Source organism: Henckelia pumila, chromosome 1 (genome assembly GCF_033568475.1).
Source record: "Henckelia pumila isolate YLH828 chromosome 1, ASM3356847v2, whole genome shotgun sequence".
NCBI lineage: Eukaryota > Viridiplantae > Streptophyta > Magnoliopsida > Lamiales > Gesneriaceae > Henckelia > Henckelia pumila.
The window spans coordinates 83,678,380-83,702,745 of NC_133120.1; the positions used below are offsets into that span (position 1 = coordinate 83,678,380).

At 35.7% G+C, this 24,366-nt stretch overlaps 3 protein-coding genes across 9 annotated transcripts; 1 reads left to right on the plus strand and 2 right to left on the minus strand.

The window, feature by feature from the left end:
* Positions 1-1,799: 1,799 nt before the first annotated feature.
* LOC140876313 (metallothionein-like protein type 2 B) lies at positions 1,800-2,478 on the plus strand. The gene is made up of 3 exons (XM_073280241.1): positions 1,800-1,928; positions 2,024-2,110; positions 2,211-2,478. The coding sequence occupies exons 1-3, from the start codon at positions 1,864-1,866 to the stop codon at positions 2,281-2,283; spliced, it is 225 nt and encodes a 74-aa protein (XP_073136342.1). The 5' UTR covers positions 1,800-1,863; the 3' UTR covers positions 2,284-2,478.
* Positions 2,479-2,584: 106 nt separating this feature from the next.
* Positions 2,585-6,335, minus strand: LOC140875499 (kinesin-like protein KIN-10B). 2 transcript variants are annotated; one of them, XM_073279201.1, is made up of 13 exons: positions 6,015-6,335; positions 5,625-5,793; positions 4,801-5,194; positions 4,499-4,704; positions 4,100-4,407; positions 3,957-3,999; positions 3,784-3,868; positions 3,441-3,709; positions 3,304-3,350; positions 3,184-3,205; positions 3,041-3,103; positions 2,888-2,926; positions 2,585-2,806 (listed from the first exon to the last, which is right to left on the minus strand). In XM_073279201.1, exons 1-13 carry the CDS (start codon positions 6,263-6,265, stop codon positions 2,741-2,743), a joined length of 1,962 nt encoding a protein of 653 aa, XP_073135302.1. In that variant the 5' UTR covers positions 6,266-6,335; the 3' UTR covers positions 2,585-2,740. The 2 variants fall into 2 exon arrangements, with proteins under 2 accessions (XP_073135302.1, XP_073135300.1); XM_073279199.1 differs by having other exon boundaries at positions 3,957-4,020.
* Positions 6,336-7,495: 1,160 nt separating this feature from the next.
* Positions 7,496-20,057, minus strand: LOC140892549 (E3 ubiquitin-protein ligase PRT6). 6 transcript variants are annotated; one of them, XM_073301516.1, is made up of 20 exons: positions 19,733-20,057; positions 18,450-19,508; positions 17,236-17,815; positions 16,650-17,076; positions 16,369-16,509; positions 15,458-15,701; positions 14,670-15,383; positions 14,005-14,205; positions 13,195-13,880; positions 12,299-12,350; positions 11,585-12,218; positions 10,392-10,600; positions 9,785-10,308; positions 9,593-9,697; positions 9,386-9,452; positions 9,176-9,253; positions 8,988-9,056; positions 8,471-8,576; positions 8,275-8,392; positions 7,496-8,181 (listed from the first exon to the last, which is right to left on the minus strand). In XM_073301516.1, the coding sequence occupies exons 1-18, from the start codon at positions 19,799-19,801 to the stop codon at positions 8,502-8,504; spliced, it is 5,934 nt and encodes a 1,977-aa protein (XP_073157617.1). In that variant the 5' UTR covers positions 19,802-20,057; the 3' UTR covers positions 7,496-8,181; positions 8,275-8,392; positions 8,471-8,501. The 6 variants fall into 6 exon arrangements, with proteins under 6 accessions (XP_073157617.1, XP_073157609.1, XP_073157601.1 ...); XM_073301508.1 differs by adding an exon at positions 8,182-8,200 and having other exon boundaries at positions 7,496-7,849; positions 16,650-17,815; XM_073301500.1 differs by having other exon boundaries at positions 7,496-7,849; positions 16,650-17,815.
* Between the last annotated feature and the right edge of the window lie 4,309 nt (positions 20,058-24,366).

A 24,366-nucleotide genomic window follows, 5' to 3' on the forward strand; every position in this document is an offset into this window, starting at 1 on the left:
TTTTTGAGATGTCAATAAAAATACTCACTTGCATGTGTATTTAAATTTTGATTATAATTATAATACCGCTACACTTATTATGATAAACTATAATTAAATCTAGAGAATAAATCTATTTAGAGACACGAAGTAGTGGAAAAGAGGTTTTCCATCCACGTCAAATGGTGCAAAATAGAGGTGGATTTTCACTTTTCGATATACCGTATCAAAAATATCGGTATGAAAAAAAATTCATATCAGTATTGATATTCAAATTTTGAAATTTTGATATAGAAAACATTCATATTAATACCGTATAAATACCGAAAAAAATTTTCGTATACCGAAAAAATGTCTGTATATTAAAAAAATTTCGATACGATAGATATCCCGAAAATTCGGTATTTTGGATTCGATATCTCAGCCCTCAAAATAGTCGATACCCACTCCAAATTCCAAAATAAAGGACTTCTTGAATGTGACATCAATTATTTATCTATTCGAAAGCTCGAACTGGAACATGGATTTTATAGACTGCTGGACACAATATATATAGGAAAAATTGCTTTTTTGGTCCTGTATGTTTATCACTTTGCGATTTTAGTTTTTTATATTTTCAGATTTCAGTTTTAGTCCGCTATCTTTATTTTTTTGGCAATTTTAGTCCTTTTTCGACGTGGCGCTGACGTGTCACCAATTCAGTGTTGATGTGAAGCTGACGTGTACAGTGTCACGTAAGCATTTTCGAATAAAAATGACCGAAATTGCCAAAAATCGAAACATGCAGAACTAAAACTGAAATATGAAAACATAAAGGACCAAAATCGCAAAATGACAAACATATAGAACCAAATTTGCAATTTTCTCGTGTATATATAAACTTAAATATCACAATTAAAGTAATCCCTTAGCAATAATATTGAGTTGACCAGGTGGTGGCATAAAGCTATGGAAATTAGTGGCCTGTGAAAAGAGATTTGATACTCATATGGAGTTGGGAGAACCATTCTTTTAAGTTGATAGAATCCACCCACTATATTAATAGTTCATCACCTTTTATTTTTTTCGTCTGATGGGATTGATGAAGTTTTTGCGATTGAACTCATACATTTTTTTTATATTAAGAGAGATTTATGTCATTATACCACTAAAAAAGTGAGATGTTTAATATATTTTTCAATTGAAATTCAATTGTTAAAAGCTTCGTTTGGATGAGGAGATTTGAATTTTCATTACTCAACACAAATCCACTCCAATAGTTTGTCTAAATTTCAAATTTCTGTATTTCAAATGCATCATTTTCGATTTCGTGACAATTTTTCAACAAAAACAATGGGTTTCAAATTCTCACGTGTTGGAGTCGTTTCAAATCCGGCATTGTCATTCCAGTATTAAAGTTCGAGATAACAAATAAAACCCTTTTATTTATGATTTTAAATGAAAACATAGATTATAATGTGATAATTTACCAATAAAATTAGTTGATAAACCCTTTTGAATTCAGCGTAAAATTACATAAAGCGTTTGGGGTTGAAATCATAATAATTCTGGTAAAAAAAAATCTAGATTTAGAAATTGAAGTTTCTTAAATTTTATATGTGATTTAAGACAGGATAATATAGGAAATTACAAAATCAAACATAATAATTCTGTAATCGACAAAGAATAAATAAAAAAATTTATTCTCCAAAATCAATCTTGTAAAGAAGGAATCGTGTGTGGCGAATGCACGAAAGACCACCGGCTCCTCAGATCTCGCCACGTGTACGGCTGATATCCGCCGCTCCACTCCTATAAATTCGACGCTCCACCTCGAAACTTATTCACAGGGAGAGCGATCAGTGAAGAGCAAACAATCTCATAAATTTTAAACTTATTCAGAAAATGTCTTGCTGCGGTGGAAGCTGTGGCTGCGGCCCCAACTGCAAGTGCGGCAATGGCTGCAGCGGGTAACTCATAATCGTAGAGAGAATTTTCGATTCTTCTTCCCAAATTGAAATCGCGAAGATTCTATTTCATTTCATCATTTTCAAATTTTGTGCAGTTGCGGCATGTATCCAGATCTGAGCTACTCCGAGGCCGCCACCTCCGCCGCCGTTACCCCGGCTCCAGTCCTCGGCTTCCAGAGCAAGTACGTGCGTGCGAGATGAATATTCTTCAAACACGAAATTTCTAATTCTATTTATTTAATTTTATTTATTTATTTTGGGTTTTGGGTTGGATTTCTGCAGACATGTTGAGGTATCGGAGATGGAGACTACAGAGAATGGGTGCAAGCAGGATCCGGATCCTCTACTTTTTTAAGAACAACAGCAACTGTTGCAATTAAATTGGGCCTGGCCTAAACCTTATTGGTCTCAGAATGATTCTTAGTATCCCACTACTAATGGGCCAGTAAAATGTCCTACTTTAAAAGTAAAATAAAAGTAACCGTGGGTGCTTGGCTTATGTTCTGCGTCTGATAAACTAAATATATTTACAATTCCAATGTTAAATGTTGCAATTTGTACCATTATTATGAACACTACTAACTCGTACCAGTTTTTTTTTAAAAATGGAGAAAAATTCGATGTGATTAAGGGAAACACCTTTTAAGAAGAAACAATTTTAAAAAAAAAAATCATTTCAACATTTCATTACATCAAACTAATTGAGCAGCAACGAGAAACAAACACAAGATGTCACAAACATGTTAGGTGCAAATGATACAAATGTAATTGCAAACAAACTAGTATTTGACTTTTTTTTTTCCCCTCAACAACTAGATGTTGTCAAATGCTGATTCTTCCAACATCCCTCTTGCAGCTCTTTCGAATAAGTAATGCACCTTAAAAATAGTTTTAATCCACATTTAGGGAGTGTTTCCAACGCAAAGAAATCGAGGACAAAGTGTCAATTTTTGTCTCACCTGCTTAGACGAAAATCCCATCTTCTGCAGATCATTTAGCTGCATTCATACAAAGGATCAACGTTTTCACAACGAATACAACACCAAGCTAGATGATGATGATGATGATGATGATGATGATGATATTGTTTCATCTCAATGTCATTTTCTTACCGACTTCAAGGGGCTCGATTCCCTCAGCTCGATGATGTACTCTGCTATCTTTGATCCAATTCCCTGAATATAGTTATGAATTCATAAATCAGAAGTAAATAACAAGCATATGTTGCGAGTTATACCATTAGTATCAGTGTTACCTTCAATTCCAGTAGCTCCTCCCTAGCAATAGTTTCATGGACGTGAAAAGCATCAGCCAAGAATCACAAAAGATACACATGACTAAGAAAAAGAAAGGCAACACTAAATGACTGAATTACCTGCTGGCGGTGTTCAAAAATTCAACGTAGTCCTGGATGAGGGAGCTCTGTTCATAGTCAATAAGTTCATATTTGTCAGAATAAATGAGAAGGATCGCATCATTGATTGATTTATAAGGTAAATTTCACTCAAATACCTTTAACTGAGAGCTCTGAGCCACCAATTTTTTGAATGGGGTGCCAAATTCTTGGAAGCTATTTTCGCCATCGTGTGTAATGGATTTCGGCTTAGGAGTTTTTGAATCCAGAGGTGACACTTGGGGTTTTTTTATGTTAGTGTTAATATAAGCAAGGGCTTCTCGTTGTGGACTTTGAAATGCTTCAATTTTTTCACTGACAGGAGGAGACAAGGTAAGGGTGTTGTGATGTGTATCTGTTCTCTTTTCCTCATCGATCACGGATATATCTACAGTATAAATTATATACTTATTAGAATATAACTGATAAATAATTTCAAAAAAAGGCATCAAGATAGAGTACCAAGTAATGGAGAATTTAGTTCTGATGTGTCGTCATGAATCGATACCACACATTTATTTTTCACAGCAGTGGCTAGTTCTTCAACCTGTGGATAAACACATGATGATATTTCATGGAGCTTTTTCGAAGACCTGGTTTTTGAAACCACTTTGCACATTTAAACTAGTGCTGACCTTCTTGCAGCGATTTTCATGAGACCCAGTTTTAAATAATTTTCTGCTAGCCAGGAATGGAGTCCTGTAAAATGGGAGTAGGATTATAAACAAAGGAAGAGTCGAGTTTTGAAGCAAGATAACTAACAATATTTAGTTTCTACCGTTGCTTCAAATTCAAAACTTGTTGCCTTTGAACAGACGTTGAATCAGTGGAGTTTGGGCATGTGTTTATTTTCCTTGTATAATTCACAGAACAAGGAGTTCTACCAGAAATCGGAGACTGAAATGGCACCATTTTTTGAGTACTTTTTGTTTTCCCTTTTGATTCAAGCCATGAAAGAAGCTTAGCCTCCATGTCAATTTTCATCTTTGAGGATGCATTCTTCTGAGATGACATAAAATTTGATACGTGGCGAGATCTAGCTGCTAAGCTGACTGTATGAACAGATTCTTGATACGCTATGGGGTTCTACGAAAATGCAAAAGACAGATCAAGTCCTTAAGCGAGGCCTACAACTTTTAAATTAAGACACATATAACCAAGATATAGAATGTGATACCAAACATGCAATCATAAGAGCCCGGCTTGTTCCACCAAGAGAATCCTGTAATATGCGTGTCAATTTGCTTTCCCTATATGGTATCCTTGGCTTCTTGTTGTTTAGTGCATATATCACATTCGAAAGTGCGAACAAAGATTGGTTTATTTTTGCACTTTCTTGAAGCCGAATCCCTTCATTGAGAGTCTTTCTGTTATCTTCATTTCCTACAAATACAAACATCAAATGTAGAAGATTTTATACCTATGGTCCACATACTACTACACATCAACTCAGATTTAATGAAAAACTCGAAATAAAACCTGCTAAATCAATAAGATTAAGCTTCCCAGTTACAGGATTTGAGACATTATCATTTGAAGGAGTGGAAATAGTGATCACGAGAACTGCATGGCTTCTGCTAGATTGGTCATTGAGACCGGTATGTGCGACCTTCCTTCTCTGAAGAGCGGCAGAGAAAATCTCATTGAATTGGGGAATACCACTTACTCTAGTTTGAGCTAATCCTTTGAGATGAAGCTTGTCATCTTTATCATTCAATACCATTATCTTCTTTTCCTTAGGTTCTAACAGATCATAACAATTGTCTAGATAAACCTCATAGTAAGATACCGCAACTGTACTTCCAGTAGACTTGCATATGGACAATATTAAAGACATGGCACGGAGCATTAGACCAGGAACCTTGTCACTCCCCTGAATATTCATTTGTCAAATTTTTAACATAAGATGAAGAAACAACAACAATTGCAATTAAATTAAACTTAATTATGGATTGGTGCCAAATGCTTTAAATGTAGCTCAACTTCATTAAGATTGGAAGATTCAGACTTTCCATATAGGGCAAGCACATTACAAGCAAACCAGTGATGAGAGTATGTGTTTAGTCCTATATAGATGGCCAAATCTCAACAATAAGCCAGACCCGAACTAGATGACCATGGTCGTCGGTCCAGATAAGTGGGTCCATGCTTCCATTATGGTTGGGACTATCCCAACCTCTGAACATGCAGGTTAATGGTTGTAGGCTAACAGACTAACAGTCCTCTAATACTTTTACTTCAATTACGGTGATTATCATGAACGCTTACATGTAAAACATATAAAGACTTCGATTAAACCAAACCTGCATGGTGTACGTCTTCCCACTCCCAGTAGCTCCATAAGCGAAGACAGTAGCGTTATAGCCCTGAAATATTCCTGGAATTAAAGGTCTCACTTCTTCTTCAAAAATCTGGCTCACATTGTTGCCTTCTTGCCCGAACAACCCATCTAATTTGTAGCACTCATTTCGACTGCACAGGATAACAAAACAAAACAAGGAAAAACCCACATCAATTACCCCCTCAGACAATTTAAAGAAACCCAGATCAAATCACGTTTTAAAATGTTAACCCGTCAACCCTAAAAACCTAAACTCTCAAATTATCCCCTTCCCCACCGGAAAATGAAAAATAAAAAAACGATAAGTCTTATGAAGGTAGTGGCGTGAACAGATAAATGGGAAACAGGCAACCTGGATTCTTGATCTTTAAGCAGAACAGTGACTTCATCAGCAGAATTTTGTGATTCTGGGTTCAGAAGAGAAACACAAGAGACTGGGTTTTCATTTTTCGAAGAAATTTCTCTGGGGAGAAATGGCCGAACTCGTGCGACAACTCTAACTTTAGAAATCGAACAAGGATGGAGATGCCGGGAGGAACGTGCAACGGGAGTAGAAAAGCTTCCCGTCTGTGTTTCGATCCAAGAATTTTCTCCAATTTCCATGGGAATGAAAGATTCTTTCCACGCACAAAACTGGCACTCTCAATGGAGACAGATTTGAATCGCGGACGAGGGAGAGAACAGTTTGACCGTTGAGAGAAGGTGTTAGGGGGGGGGGGGGGGGGGGGGCGGGCGGCGCGGGGGGGGGGGGGGGGGGGGGGGGGGGGGCCTTGGTTTTTGAATGTTTGAATCCGAGTTGCCAAATTTGGACTCATTTATTTACTTACTTCAGCTGGAAAGATTTGCAGACTGCTAAGGATCGGCCCGACTAACCACTTACTCGGCCCATTATCTTACGAAAATGAAGGCCCAAATACATTTCTAGGTTTAGGCCCGCAACATGACCAGGCCAAAGCTTGTCATAAAGCTTTTAAGAACAACTAGACCCACATCAAGCTCTAATACGGACCTTGCTACTGGCCCCCCTGTAAAATCACGAATCCATGATTTCAAACGTAGTTTAGAGAAAATTATTCACTCAATTGTGATATTATTTGAAATTCATTTTATTTTTATTTTGTATTACTAATGTGTAAGTAAGATATTAATTTAACCATTTAAAAAAATAGATATTGAAGATTTGATATATTGTTCATAAAAAAAAATTTGATATATTGTTTCATCGTAAACAATAAAACAAAATTTATAAATTTCAAGTATATCTCCTCGAACACCCTAAATTTTTTTATCGAACACCTAAATAGAATTCTAAATCTATAGATATAAGATCTCAATAAAAATCTATCAAACTCCATAAAAGTCTGTCATTTTAAAAATCACTGAAAGTCATTAAAATTTTGAATTGAATACACCCCTGCTAATTCCAAACTATATATATCCCCCACCCTAATTTTAAATCCACTTTCTAAGGATTTTGAAATCTTCTTATCTAAACACATTTTTAATAAACTCAAACGATATAAGTAGGTTCACTTATCTACTCAAATAAAGTTTAAATATGAGTTGAATGAATAGTTTATAAAGAAAAGACTCGAATTTAGGTCAGTTTATTAGATCAATAATTTTATATATATATATATATATATATATATATATATATATATATATATTTACAAATACTAATTAGATTGATAGATTATTAAAAGTCATTTGAGTGTTGATTCAACACGAAAAGTATTGAAAGATGTTTAAACAAATACGTGCCATTTAATATTTCAAGCCAGCTCAATCAGTCCAAAAAATATACATATAAGACAATAAGCTTGATAAAACTTCATTTTAAAAAATATATATAACCATGCCAAATGTATTTAAGAGTATTCGAATACACAAGAGAAAATCATTTTTTTTCAAAAAACTATTTATCCAGAGTTACTTTCCTAGCTATCCCTGCTCAGTCCATTTGTATCACTACCCATTATGCAACATAGCAAACAGTCAATAATTTAAATCAGTTACATGAACTTCGAGTTACATGAACTTGAGCACATCTGTCTCGCCCATGAACCCACCAACACCACCACATTTCAAGTGGCACATACCCCCGGGGCTGCGAGTTTATCGTGAGGTAGAGTGGTATGATAGGAACCGATGGCTAATGACCATCCATCTTTATTGAATTGGAACCTATTCACGCATTGAGATCACTCGTGAGTTCAGCTGATAGATATGTACAAACACAACTGGACGACCCGTTTGGTCATACGATCAACTACTGGGAAACACAAACTTAATTAGAACGAATTCACTATACACCCCCCCCCACAATTATACGATGAAAATGGATGAAATCAATCAGTTTATGATGATTACAAAATGTTGGGGGATTTTACACAACATTAAGCTTCCTGAACTGTACAAAGGGTAACTGGTAAGGAGAAGACAGATGCCAGCAATAGAACCATCGCCCCCCCTTTCAGAAGTTTTCAACTGAGCGAATGCAAAGCCTAAATTTTTACCTGCAATAAGGATAATTCACTTCACGTGAAGTCGCGCGGTGCGAACAAGACAAAGTAAAGATATTCTGTCCAACCATCTAAAAACATCCCTACCTCAAGCTGATATGTACAAAAACCAAACACTGCTACGGCCCCTCAGATCCTCTGCTTGAGTATCAATCTGGAGGTATGGAGAATTGCATTTCTTTGGATTTAACAGAATAGTCCAAATCTACATACAGCCTTGAAAAAATCATTCAGAGACTAATAAACATTATTGTGGAGAACAAGTTACACACCCAAAACTCACCAGAAGAATTGTTCGATTGCACGTCCATGAGCTAAAACACAAAAAAAGAGCCAGTTGTCGTTTGCCGAAGCACCTTTGAACTTCGATCAAGCCCATGAGAAGCCACCTAGATGGCAGAATCAAAACATAAGGCAGATAAAAACAGAAGTATTGACATGAAAACTAGTAGAATAATTATTATCTCAACTCAAAACATTGCTTCAAAGTTGAGGTTATTGTCTCTCAAAGTAGTAGAAAAATGTCCACACCAAATATCAAGAGAGGCATGACTTGGTCATGAGTACAGATGAAAATCACTGGCACAACACCATGCTTGAATAATAACTAATGAAATTTCCTTCAATCGTGGCTACAGACATTTGTCCATGATAATGTTAAGAGGAAAGCCCATCTACTTCACAAAGCAGTAAGGTAATAAAACTGCATTTAAAAGCCAAGAGCTAAACTTTTGGTCTTACACAGTCAACACATGAATTCAAAATATAATAATGAGGGGAAAGAAAACATAGCCATTTACCATATGAGTCAAAGCTGCATATCGTTCTTCGTTCAAAAACAATGGCTTCCCTCTATGCACTTCAACATCCTGCAAGAATAAAGGGAAAGGCTGTAAAATGGAAAAGGCAACTTTCATCTTGGAAGCTAAAGAATTACGAGAAAAACTAATTATTCAAGCACCACAAGCTTTTAGAAAAACCAATTTACCTCTTCACCAAAGGCATCCAAGTAGGGAGATGGCCAAGGTGCCTGGCGTGCAGATCTCTGAAGCAAGATAGTAGTTCTCTGTGACATTATATCGTAACAGTTTATTATTATCCCAATGACACAAGCTCCACGCCAGATATGAAAATCACCAGTTAAGGTTTTCATATACTGACAAGAAAGTAGCAAAAACCTTGTAAGTATACCACGTACTCTAATCAAGAGGAATACACCAATGCCAGCACCACAGGCCATTGCATGAGTCTGACAACCAGTTTCCCTTGAGAATAAAGGAACAGAGTCAAAAATTTACACAGAGCTCAATGCAAGATGCTTGCATGGTGCGTAGATGCATAGTATATGTTATGAGCATTAATCAGCATTAATTAAATTACATCTGAAATCAAATAGTATTATAACCTGCAGCATGTTTTCCAGTTAGGTGAACACAATTTACCACACAGCAAGCACAAAGCAGGCTCCTCCTTTAAAGCTCCGCAGTCGGGGCAACGTTTTTTGATATACCTGATGTTTGACAGTCTCCCACATCATTGATAAATTCATGTAAAAAAATAAGCAAAATTATGGTACACCATTAACCAACAGCCCCACCTCTGCAACAAATCCTGGTAAAGATGAGGCAAGAGCATCAGCTTAAATGGGACTGCGGGAGTACATCTCACTAGACATTGAGATTTATGAAATCTCAATGCTTCAGAAAAATGGTGCATCCATCTCGAAGCTGTGTATCGCAATTTTTTATCAGCAATAATGACACCAAGTGGGGGAATGCCGAACATCTTCTCAAGCTTTTCAACCTCAGGAAGCTCTTCCGCAGGGTTATTAGCACCTTCTGCGTATTGAGATCCATCCCACTCTTGAATCACATTGTTGAATGGGATTGAATTTGAACAATTTATTAGTTTCCAAAGTAATGCGCATCTCCGCAAATAAGGAAAGGTAAGGCTACGGATCGAATCATAAATGTCATGAGTAGCATCAACGTAATAGGAATCAAAACACTGCACAACTTCTCCGTATTCCCCCACAGCTTTGTAGATGTCAGTGATCAAACAATCATGGCATCCCAACCCACTTATAGTGCCTTGTTTTTTTCTGTAATAGGTAAGTACAGCCTGTTGCACAAGATTAAACAAAAGTTCAGGAAAATGTAGCAAGTTTATATCTTTTACAGGTCAATCAAGAAGTTCTTTTTCACCTGAGTCACAGAAACAACATAAAAAGCATGAACAAGAGACATATAGGATTCCTTGCAAGATAAAATTGGCCACGGAAGACAGAAGAGCGTCCACATTAATGATGAAAAGGCATCACAGGCAAGGACGGGCTCAGACAGGCGTCTCCATAACTGGGTGTCTGGATACTGAACTTCTGCTTCAGCATTGTCTAATATGTAAAGCATACTACCTGAAAATCATAATGTAACACTTCAGATGTAGTAATGAAAAACACAATGTCTAGAAAGAGAAACAAAAGTTCGTTGGGCAATATAACTTTCTATATAAGTACTAAACTTTGACTCCTCTTTTCTTTAATCTATCACAAGTTACTCATTTTTTATTCATTTGAATTCACAAGCAGGTCATCATATCGAAGTGGGTCAGATGAAAGATGTATCGTGCTAATGGCCAGAAAATGTAACACATTTATAGGAAACTGATTGTGGGTTTAGAAGAGATAAAAATAATTATGGAAGTTAGTGATAACGGCAAATTATTGGAGCCTTGAAAGGAAATGAACAGATAGATCTTTGAGGAATAGAAGAAGATGCATCTCAACTGGGTAAGAACATCAAATAATGGATTCCACTTTAGAAATACTGGATAAAGACCTAAAAAAACCGCTTAGTTCGTTATTAATTGAATGGCAACCTATATGGCTATATTTGCATAAACAAATGTGCAACATGTTTGTATCAGGACATATTCGGACTGGGATTCCAACCTATTGATGGATTGAAATGACGTGTTATCCTCTGATTGCACATCTATATATATTTTTTAATAAATTCTGCTTCCAATAAAGGAAAGCAAAAAAAAGAAAAAAAAAACTTGATTCTTCATTCAAATGTTTTAAGCAGTGCCATTTTCACACTAAACAATGAGTCCAAATAAACAGTTGAAAAGAAGTAAATAACAATGAAACATTCGTATAAAGAAACCAAATCAGTGATGATGTTGTGTCTTAACATCTGAGATATGATAACAGCTTCAACAAATAAATATAAATATAGATCACATTTCCATTTAAGGCCCCACAATAAAACAAATATAAGCTCAGCCGATTTACTTAAAAACAACTTGAGATACATTTCATCAGTATATTCAAATTTCAAGAACCAATCTTGAGAAATATCATTTGGGGAAATTAAACCAGCACTAGAAACCATACCTCCTTGTTGACAAAAGTGACTGGAATACTCATTTGGAGATGCGCCAAAGCATAAAGACTTGGAACAAAGCTGAATGCCTCTTAATCTTAAAAGGACAGTCAGAGAATTTGATGTCCGAATGCTTTGAGTAGCATCCATGAGCAAGGATAATATAAAACCACTAGAAGAGTTAAGTTCACGATATAACGTGCCAAGGCTGTAATTTGAACCCAAGGAATTCTTTCTTGACCGAGCAGCAATTTCAGTTGATATGAGGGAGTACCTTAGTGTGTCCCACAGAATCAATGAGTTGCTTACCCTGCCAGTTTCTAAAATCTTGTTCTGGCCTGGATAGTACACTCCACACAACAAACGAAGGATTGGTTCGAGATTTGATATTATGCTCACATTTCGTGCTGGAAACGCTGTTAGACTCTCATTACTTCCAGCAACATTTGCAGCAGTTTGTACTAGTGACAACGCATCTTGAAGACGCAGTGAACCAACCATGTCTGGTGACATTGACGGGAAACCAACATCCATGAAATTTCTAGTTGAAACAACTAAAGGCTGAGGAATCTTTCTCAGATCTCCGGGCAATGCTGGGAGGACAGCATTTGCAAGTCCTCTACACACTGGACAGAGAAACTCGCCCTGACAAATGGTTTGATCATTATCAAAACAATATTACAATCCTTACACGCGAAGGTTCGAGATGGATAAAGAGGTTTTACCTGATCTGGATCTACAATGTGCCCTCCTTCGAACACAATTCTTCTAATGTATCTGCACTCATAGCAAAACAAGCAAACTAATCCTTTTAATTCACTTCCATGTTTAAAAACAACAATAAAGTTTAATGGTGATCATAATGACATTTAGCCTTATAATCTGGAGGCCAACGTAAACATAAGCATTGTTGCTGTACATGACAAGTTGGCAGCAAAACTCGTGTCTTCAGGTATGATAAAATATTCAAATCTGTAGAAGAGAAAGCAGAGAAAGAAGGCAAGGCTCAGACTGTCCAACTCAACACTACGGACCTATTTACAACGTATCAAATGTCAAACTAGCTCTGACGAGTGGAGAAGAGTCTATACCCTTCCACACAAAAATTTAGGATCCATCAAGAAAATCCAACTGCATATCATTAAGTTAAGAGACCATAATATAATTCGGGAAAAATGACAAAGAAGCAATTTCAAATATAGATTCGGGTTTTAAGGCCTGAAAATTGATTGCTGAAGTTATTATATAATATTGTGGTAAGGTTCTATATATGCATTGTGGTAAACTTTTAAAAATGAGTCAAAGTTGGTTGACAACGTTCATCAAAGAAAAGGGAAAGTGCAGCCACTCTACTGCTCTAATAACTGTGGAGTAGCATCAACAGTCTGATTGGAGTCTGCTTTGATTTCTTCAATTAAATATAAACCAAAGATGTCCAAGTGCTCATGTTGTTTCAAACAGTTTGTATTTTAGTCAGGTTTTTCACTAGACATGAAGCTTAGATATCTCAAACGGTAGGTGGTGTAAATCCGGCAAGTCCAGATGATGTGTGTGAGAGTGTCTGTGTATGGTTTTTTTTCTTGGCGTGTGGTTGTAGCGGTGTATATGAGAAAAGGTATACCTTTCCCTGAGCGATGATAAATAACGATCAAGACATCCTTGATGCACAGCATGCCCACAGGAAGAAACATAAATCCCGTCACTACCAGCAGGACCAAATTTATCGTGTTCTAAATGCCATGTATTGGCCTCTGTCTGCATCTGATCACCGCGAGAGTGAGCATTCTGTGAAGCTGACGGACAATCTGTTGGTTCTTTAGATAGCGCAGCAATGTATTTACCCAACAAAAGAGATTCAGCACTGCCCCTTCCTTCCCTGTTACTGTCAGTGGCTAAAAAGATTCCATCTTTATTTGGGGAATCTGAGTTGTTCAAACCGGATGAAGATCCCTTGATCAACAGATACATGCGTTCTTCAAATGCCTCAAGCGAGGACGCTGTCCCCTCCGCCTTGTCTGTTGACATGCAAGGGAGCTGAACATTCTTAAGGGAAGGGAATCTAGCCTTGACAAATTGCAGAAAAGAATCAACTTCCGCTGGTTGTCCCAAGGAAGCAAGATCGTTTAAAGCACTCTGAACTACATCAATCAACTGAGAAGATGAAATCTCATTGGAGCCATCTGAGATATGAACTGGCAATATACCATTATAAGTTGTGGGGCTGCTAGAAACATGCTCTTTGCCAGACTGGAGAACTTGTTCCCAAGAAGGGGGTCCTTTGTCGACAAAACTCAGGAGACGGGATTTCTATACATAAAAAGCAGGAGGAATCATAATGATGCATAATATATGTTAAATGACTCTGTAGTATTTAAATGGATTGACACACAACCTCTTGACATCAATGAAAACTGAGGAGGTAAATTCTTACCTGCAGAAGAACTAAGAACGATACAGGACTTTTCGATTTGGGATCATGGCAGAGAGAGCAACTGACTTGAACAGAATCTTGTATTTGATTATTAGTTTCAGAATCACACACTTCTCCCTCAGATTTGACATCATCCATCTCATCATCTGCACTGGAATTAAAGCTATCCAAAAACTTGGACTGTTGATCTTTCATTCTTTCCTGTGTAAAAGAATTCAGAAACCATAATTTAACATGAATCACTAGATATATCACACAAAAACCAGCCAAAGATAAAAGCAACATAACTCAAAATATATCTAATTCTATCCAATGCTGCCTGACTATGAAATAGGGTCATATCATCATATACACATAATTCGATATTATGGGCAACTAACTATTTAAGAAGAGCTTTGACACTAATTTGCCTTTTGCAAATTAATGGAGACAAGCATAATCTGTTATCGTGATAAATGTAAATGCATCAACATAGTGACTTTTTAAAAAAGCTTAGTTTTGTGAAAAATAGTAGTGAAATTCCCCCAACATATTTCAATCACGGGCTCTTTCATCCCTTTTGCAAAGATATTGATATGAAAGATATGACAGGCTAGCAAGGATTCAACTGTAGTTCAGCGTTTTTTAAGAAAACAGATTAATTAAACCCAAAAATATGATATTACCAAAATAGCAGCTTGTCTTTCTCGAGACTTTGCTTTGAGCTTTTCACTTTCAGAAGTGGACTCCGTCTCTTTGAAACTATTATTTAACCCAGAATTTGGAAAATGATTGGCACTTTCAGGCGCAAGTTTTTGCAATTTGGTCATGCATCCAGGTTCAAGTTTGACAAACTTATCGAGTAGACTTGATACCAAAGATGAGAGACTAAATTTTCCGGCTTCCATAAAGTTCTCTGCATTTTCTTTCTCATGCATTCTCATCAACGAGAAAAGGAGTGACAACATACTCTGGTCACCATATTTGCTTGTGGATATTTCTTCACTGGCAAATGCCAAAAATGGGATAACATCACCCTCATAACATGATGGATCACCGGATTCCTTATGAACCCGACATACATCTAGGGCCAATGCCAATAAATGTAATCCAGTTAAAAGAACTCCATCTGGAGCACGTGATGTCACGAGCTTCTCAGTGTGAACAGCATAAAACAGAACTGCACGAACAATTTCAGCAAGTGTTCTGCAGGTGGCGATTTTAGCTAAACCCCTGAGAGGATAATAAATCTTTTTCCATCTAGGAAGTTGATTTGTCAATGCAGAAACATGACAGAACCGTGAGTATCTTTCCTCAGCAGCCTGTAGATCCCTAGAATTCCAACGAGGATGGTATAAATCCAGCTCCTTCCAGTAGACCGAAAGAAGTCTATACATGCCCTAATCACAAAAAATAAGAGTGGCTGTCAATGATTGCTCAACTCATTAACACGGACTTGGAATTGAGCTCAAACCTGAGTCATGCCAGATGGATGTGAATATTCAGCGACTGTGTTCAACACTTCTTGAACTTTATCAATTTTGGAAAGATCTCGAGGAAGAGATTTGACAAGCTGACTCCGAGTGGCATCTCCAATTGAAAGCTTATATACCAACTCTTTTTGCAAACATTCAGCAGTTGTTAACCCACAAAATCTCCTTTCTTTCACTATTTGTATTAGAAGAGTAAGCATTTCTGTTACTAGAATTGGTTCGTGCCTGAAAGAACAAAATCATGCAAAAAATAATTACATGATTAGTTGTAAAAATTACCTTTTTCAAGAAAAAAATTGCTCTTCTTCAGCCTGAAGAAAGGAATGCAGAATTGTCAATCAGACCATCCATGAATTGGTCACAGATCTGATTCGAGGTTATATTTCAGGAAAGTATCTGATTAAGATTTAAACAGATGACGCCAGAACATAAAGATCTGCAGCCAATAATGGTTGCTCTATTCAAGCAGCAGATATAAAAACCTCGGAATGCATTTAAATTTTAATCAATGCAGTGGAAAAGTAGCCATTTCTCCATTTCATAATCACATGTCTCGAAAAATAATATAGTCATGGCTATGCTCATTCTCACGTCAATAAGAGCTTCCTTAGAAACTGCTCAAGAATTCGAACAATACTGAAACAAACTAACAGTCATTTCATTTTGCAAAATGGAATAGTTAAGGGAAGAAAGACGCATTTAATAATCACTAAAAATGCCATGTTAATTCATGCTTCAAAGATAAGTTCTAGTCATCGAAAATATGGTTCACATTTTCTCAATCACAACAGGCCAGATGGCAATAATTGGTAACACAGTGAAATTTGTAAATGGCCGCTCCATTTTGTGCAAAATTTGCCCAAAAGGGAAAGTTGAATGAGAAATTATATACTCGCTTGACTGCTCGAGTTTCAGAGATAGGTAGTCAGCCAGCCCAAAACGTCCAAGAATTCTCTTGATGAAAAGATCAGCTGGAGCTAATGCAGCGCAGCACTGGAGCAAGAAGAGATCAAGTTCCTGACCCTGTTCGGACCTGAATAAAGCCGAAGTGAAGAAATAATTGAGGCCAGCATAAAAATTAAAAGTAGTTGAAAAAATGTCAAGGGGATGCACCAAAAGAAATCTGCACAATCGTAGACGACAAATCCTTAATCGAATTCAGAGAGCACATACCATCGAACTGACCGATACCACTCACTAAATAATATAGGTGCATCACCATTCCTGCGCCACATCCCAGCATGTACCTCAGCACAGAAAACCCTTATTCGTAAAGGATGCTCCATCACAAAAGCAGAAAACCCATAAGGATGGCAGCCTTCTAATATCTGGCCAAGAAAGTCACTGGATCTAGCAAGAGATTGGTCAGCAGAGCCAGCATTGAGAAAAGATGATGTGATAGATTCGCCATAACATAGTTTGAGCGCAGTTCGTAAAACCATTGAAAGCAGCCGATGAATTGGAATATTGATTGAGATTTCTTGTGAACTAACATCAAATGTGATATCAGGCCAGTCTGATAAACCCAGGACTCGTAGCCTTTCTAGTTCACCGGTGCCTTCTCCTTCTAGTATATGGTCATCAAATCCAGCTTCTTGTCCTGCAGAAGCACCAAATTCCAACCCTATGCCAAGGTTACTCTGTCTATCATGAGCTTCACTTGAAGTAGAAAGCTTGCTATAGGATATACTGGATTTAAACATAGATCTGCCTCTTCTAAACTTAGAGAGCGTTCTTTTCAGTGCAAAAAAATTATTACCAGTGCAATTACTAGTTTTCAGGGACGTGGCACCGAGGGTCCCAACGGTATTATCCAATCCCAACCAATTTTCCATAGATCTCAAGCACTCGTGCAATAACCACAAAGCAGACGATGGTCCAGGGAAACGGTCCATGACCTTGGACTCATAATCAGCAGAGCTCTTCCCAGTAATACTACTGACGTAGCTTTCCTGTGATAGCCTTCCCACCTTTGCAAGTCTTGGGCTGTCTTGGTCTTCACACTCGAGTTCATATGCACCAAAGGAACCTTCTTCCCTGGTATCCAAATTGCTACTAACAGAAAATGCCCCAACCACTAAAAGAGAGATGATATTGGATATCGAGTGACATAATACAAAAGGCAAATGAACATTCTCATTTTCTTCTTCTATGTGATTGCCCATTTCTCGCTTTTGAGCATTCATCCCTTGCACGGAAGCCAGTAATCTCATCCACATCTTAACTAAATCTCGCCGGCTGTTGCATAAATATTTGGGTACAACTGCATGGCTCATCACAAACCTAATATCTTCAACCACACGAAGAGAAGTTTCATACAAGGGTGCCCATTTAGCAACCTGAAAAGCAGCTGAAATGAACATTTTCCCATAGGGTTCAAATAACAGAACACCACCATTAAAAATACTCGAAAAGAACCATAAATAAAGAAATTATTATGACTTCGAAACAAATCCTAAACTAGAAGCACAATATACAAGTGATTACAAAATCAAAATTATCAAACTCTGCCACTCTGGTGACACCATTGTCGGAGAGATAATAGCAATTGGAGAACTGCATGAACGCAATACACATCCGAAGGTGGGTATACTAGAATTAGAGTTGCTAGTGGTTGCAAATAGAGCGGCCAACAAATAACCATAAAAAGTGAAGAAACTAAATTTTGATTCCAAAATCAGTTAGAGCATGCATAAGCAATGAGTTCGTAAGTATCAATGGCAGTCACCATAGATTAGAACTGGAAAACATCACCGATCACAGAAGAATGAAAAAACATGAATATATGGTGTATTATGCTTCAGAGGACTATTAAACTTAACTTTTTAGTTTCCAAAGAAATTTTCACAGCTAGCAGTTCGTAAATCACCATCCCATGAAGAAAAAGCAATTCATGTATAAGTTACAGGAGTGTAAGACTAAATGTGCAGTAAGCACAAGCAGAAGTGAATGTGAAAAAAATAGTTACACTACCTGAAGCCTTCCATCATCTCTGGCACAAGCAACGAATATATTTTCTAAGCATTGCAACAGCATGTCCATCAGATTCATTTCCTCCACTAGACGTGGTGTCAGAGTCGGCACAGTCAGAATTTGGACAGAAAATGTAGACAGCAGCGGATATTTTTTGAATACAGTATCAGTGGACTCTTTTATGGCCTCGTCTACGATCGTTGGATAATATCTTACAAATACTTTTGCAAATTCATATTTAAATACAGGTTCACCCAGCAATTTCAAAAGTAACTCATGGAGCTTTCCAACAACACCATCATGCATAAAACTCTCAGCCCTCAATAAAGCATCCAAAAGACCAACCGAGGAGTACACTCTACCAGAAATAAAACTGAGCAAACTTTCACTGTGTTTGCAAAAATCCAAAAGCATCTCCACCACGACAGAGGTCAACTCATCTGCAATCTTCTGAAGCTCAGCAGCATGGTCAGTCGCTCCAGGGCTCTCCTCAGATGTCATTTTCCCACATTGTAGCTTGTTTTTCCAATAACACATCAATAAGTCCATAACAGGTCCCAAAGACTTCGCAAATTTCTCAGGAAGGGGTTGTATCTGCTCTGCACCTCTGTGCTTCGAGCAAAACCCTTCCCGTTTCCATGCAGTAACATCTCCACAATCACAGCACCCTCCACCTGTATATATGACAGAGTAATCGTGATCCTTGTGGTTTCCATTCTCGAAACAAGGAACACAGATTGCACATGTTGGATCATGCTCACATGTCCGACAGCGGAATGCAATGTCATTGTTTCCCCAAACAGCCCCACAAACACCTCGTTCATTTTCACTAATTTTAGCCAAGTGTTCTAAGGCCACATTAGGCTCACCTTCAAACATCAGCCACTGCAACCAACTCAAGCTCTCACGGAACGCATCTTCACCCTCCTCCAACTGATCACTTGGCAAAATTGCAGACACCAACTGCGGTACACGAAATCCATTATTCTTCGCATAAGCCACTAAACCATGCTGTCCATGATTCAAATTTTCATCTGGGACTCCAAGCCGTGAGAGCCTCTGGAACACATAAAAATCAAATTTATATCTTCCATACCACATGGTTAACAATTCTAAATCCGGTCAAATTTCAGAATATATTTATTCTCAATAGTAAAAAATATAAATATATACATCCATAATTCTCCTGACATTGAACACGTTTCTACAACTGTATAAAGTATAAACTTTAATCACAATTCCCACCATTTAGCTTAAAATTGGGCAGTTTGAATCGACAGTACCTGAAGGATGAGATCGTAATTGGATGGAGAGATTGATTCCGCCGAAGAGTCAACCTCCATCCGAAACATATCACGAATCCAATCGATGCAAGCACACTTATCAATTTCACAGCTTGCACACCCCAGGGCTGAAGCTCACTGACAACCACACTCAAAGATGCATAAACATCTATGGATTCAAACACAGAATTATCGTAACATTCATCAAATTAGACGGAGTAAATAAATTGGAGGAAATTATCAAAAACCCTAGGAGGTCTAGAATAACTCTAGATGATCCAATTTTACGTTGCCTGGATTCTCCTCGTTGTTATTATTATTATTATTATTATTAATCAAAAAAGCATGTAACACAGTAACAGTGTGTGCACGTTGTTTTTAAATTACCTGCCTCTTTATTTTTTAGCTTTACATGCATTTACTTTCAATTAATTAATTTCATGATAATAATAATGATAACAATTAAAATATTTGTTTGTTCTATCAAATTCGATAAAGATATTTGCCTTTTTTAAAAAATAATTTTAAATATATTTCTAGATATTTTTTCCTATTTCTTTCCTAAGTAAATATTATATTTACTAACACTTGAGTACACACCAAGTAAAAAATAAATATAGAAAGAAATTTAAATGAATTTAAGAGATAATTACTTATTTAAAATATTATTTAAAAACAATTATTCATCTTTTTTTGAGGCAGAAAACAATTATTCATCTTATCTATCCTTAATGATATGATTGGAAGATTTAAAACAATAATATAAATATTTAAAACAAATGTTATTTTAAGACAAAACAAAAACAGTCGCCAATAAAAGATGCAATTAAAGTATATCTATAATTTTAACTTAAACAAGATGTGATCAAATTAATTATAATTTAATCGGTATTGAGATCTTTGCTTTAGTTATATAGTAAGTATAGATTCATAATAACTAAATAAAAACACATTGAATGCCGATTTCAAGCATTATAATCTCAAATTTCTTATTTCTTCATGACATATTTTTACCATTATTTCAGTTCGGAAATGAAATGAAAATTTTGTTTAAGAAAGAGTATTAATTCAAACATGATAAAAAAATCAGTATTATCATTTAATGAATTCTTTAAAAATATATACTTTTCTAATGATAATTTTTTAAAAAACGAACTTTCTTGTATTTTTATTCTGACAAAAACACTTATCGATTGAGATAAAAATATTTTTATGTGACTTGCAAAATTTTTTTTTTTTTTAATGAGAGTAGCAATTCAGTGTGATAAGGATGTCAATGAGACGGTCAACTGAGGGAAACATGTTTATTGGGCCTACTTGTTCGAGTCCAATTAAAAAAAGATGGTCCAACTAACTATACTTGACCAGCCCACGACTCATCTGGGTTCCTTAATCAGGGCCCAGAAACAAAATAGGCCCACAGATTTTGCCGCAACAAGCAATTGATGTTAGAAATAAAATGCAACAAGCTTTGCATGACTCTTTGAAATAAAACTATGTGGCATCCAAATTTCAAATATTTAAGGCACCATCTGGTGCAAATACTTACGTATTAGTCGCCTATACATATATGTTCTATCAAACATTTAGCTCAAATTTTACGAAGAATTAGAATTATAAATAATCCTTTTACGAGTCTATAAATAAGAAAAAAAATCGAGTCTCTGATCGTTTTTCAATGAAATATAGGGTTAGATTTATATCATGGTGAACTCGAGGACTTAGGATAAAATGTTAATGTTTTATAAAACATTTATAATTTAAAAGAAAATGCTCATAAAATCTAATAGGAGTAGTTTGTTACTTGCAAAAATATACTACTACCTTAGCCGCTTATCTGACCTATGATCTTGCAATCCCAATTATTTGTGGTCCTCCACAATGACTTTGATAAATTTTAGCAACCAACTAACAAAAGTAGACCGAGGATTTGGCATTTTATGGCCATAAATCAATGTTCTGAACAAGTCAAGTATTATTTTATAGAATGACACCTGTTTATTTATTTTTTTTATCATTGAAAAATATTGCTATTTGCTCTTTTTTTTCCCTTCCCCAAGTAGCCGGAATTGGTTTAAGTCTCAAGATTAATAATTAAAGGAAATAGATGTATTTTTAAAAAACGATCAAAAACTTTTTAAAATAAAATTTTATGACATAATAATTTTATTTAAACATCTACGAACCTCATTCGCTCTCCATTTTTCACTTATCCCACGCAAACCTCGGTTTATTTTACAAAATTCCAATTTGATATTTTTGTTCTCGTCTTCTTGAACTCCCATCTTAATACCGTCGTTTACATGACATTTGATATGACACCTCTTAGGTACTGTTTGGAAGAGCTTTTAGGAAGCACTTTTCAGCTTTTTTTAAACAAAATTTTGAGATTTTGTGAAATTTTGTTAATAAAAAGCTGAGAAGTACTTTCTAGAAGCTCTCTCAAACACTACCTTAGTTGCAAACGACACAACTTTTCGCCACCTCGGCACGTAATAAATGTTAGGAAAAAGGGTATGATAGTCATTTACACGGAAATTTTCAGCACATATAAATAGCATATCGATCATACCGAAATTTTGGTATAGTATCGGTATATATCTCTTTATACCAAAAAAAACATTATATTTTTAAAATTTTAAATTTATTGTTTATAAATATTATATATTTTTAAATCTTTTTATATTATTTCGGTACTTCGGTATACCGTTATATACCGAAATTTTCAAATTTCATCATGTTATCGTACCAAAAAATTTCGGTATCGTTATCGTACCATACCGAAATCTTCGGTATACCAAAAATTTATTAAATTCAATATTTTTTCGATACGGTAACTTCGATATACCAATAATTCGGTAGTTCTCCCATCCCTAGTCACATGCAAAAACTGAAGATCATTATATACTTCATGTAATCATATGTATATGTGTGTGAAGCAAATTTGTGGAGCAAAATACCACGGAAAAAAGGATAAATATTGAGGAAATAATATAAAGAGTGGAAGGAACAAAAAGTTTGTCCCCACGAGTATGAGAGGGATAATTTTTTGTTATACCTTACTACAAATATTGGTATAAAAAAAATTCATATCGATATCGATAGTAAAATTTCGAAACTTTGGTACGAAAAAAATCTATATTGATACCGTATAGATACCGAAAAAAAAATTCGGTATACCGAAAAAATGTATGTATATCAAAAAAATTTCGGTACGATATGTCAAAATTCCGGTATTTCGATACGGTGTGTCAGCCCTAAGTATGACAAAGAGTGACAATTTTTGGAAAATAACATGAATGTCCTGTGTTTAAATTTTATCATATGATAAAAACTAAACAAGAGTCAATTCCAAGTGTGTATAATCTATGATCCCATAGAGATGAAACAAGTGTGAAAAATCATTATTTCTGGTGATTAATAAAAGGCAAAACCTGAATACCTAGATTTAAAAGCATTAAAACGTTTGAAGAAAATGGTGTGGTCGTAGTAAGTTGAACTACACATGAGGAGGTTTTCTAGAAGTAAAAGTAATGTTCATTGTTAAGAAAACTAAGGATCAGTTAATTAAGTTCGAACGTAACAAGTCAAAATTAACCAAAAAATTAACTCTCTTCTTATCTGAAAAAAAGTCGTCTAATTCACGACACTTTGTTATATATATAGGACATGTCAAAACAATAAACACGGGTTCGATTCGATTTTGTGCAATATAGAATTATTGATCCATGTCGATTCCACTTGATCCAAAGATGATATAATCCACTCGTCGAATCCGATAAATAATACATATATAATGCATGTGTTTACAAAATGCATATTAAATATGGAGGGCTAATTGCATCCACACCCCTGTGAAAAGTTTAAAAGACATAAAACATAATGTGTAAAATTAATAGCATGTTAGACCCTATATTTTAAAAAAATTAGCATAAAAACCCCTATAAGAAAGTATAAATGTGCCCGAGTTTGTATAACATAGGGATGAAATGTGCTACATTTTAAAAAACTAAGGGATGCATTAACCTATTAATATTTCTTAGGGGTTTTATGATTTTTAGAATTTTCACATGAAAGATTAATGCAATTAGTACCGGGAATTTTTATTATTATTAAATATAAATAAAATATTTATATATATGCTATGTGTCATGGGTAGATTTTTTTATTTTTTTTATAAAAAAAACTATGTCATGGGTAGATTTGGTTAGCCAATTATGAGAAGAAGATTGGTCTCGCAAAAGCAGTTAAGCTCATTAATGCACGCATACGACTTTAGACGGACATATGCAAATTTTATTTTATTTTATTTTATAATTTTTTTGAGGATGACAGATACAAATATTAAAATGCGACATCTATGCAAATGTTGGCATCGACACATTAAATTCCTCCGCCCTCACATGCTATTCAAATTATTGCGTTACCCAACAGCCATTCGGTGGCCCTATTGTTTAAAATTTATTACTCTACGGTGGGCTCAAACATTTTATAAACAAATTATTTTACATTATGTAGACAATTAAACTCTGATTCAATAGCATTTATTTTATGTATAAGTTTGGATACGATGAACTCACTGATTCTGGATATCTATGCGAGAATCAGTTGTGATGAATTCCACTTGTTGGATA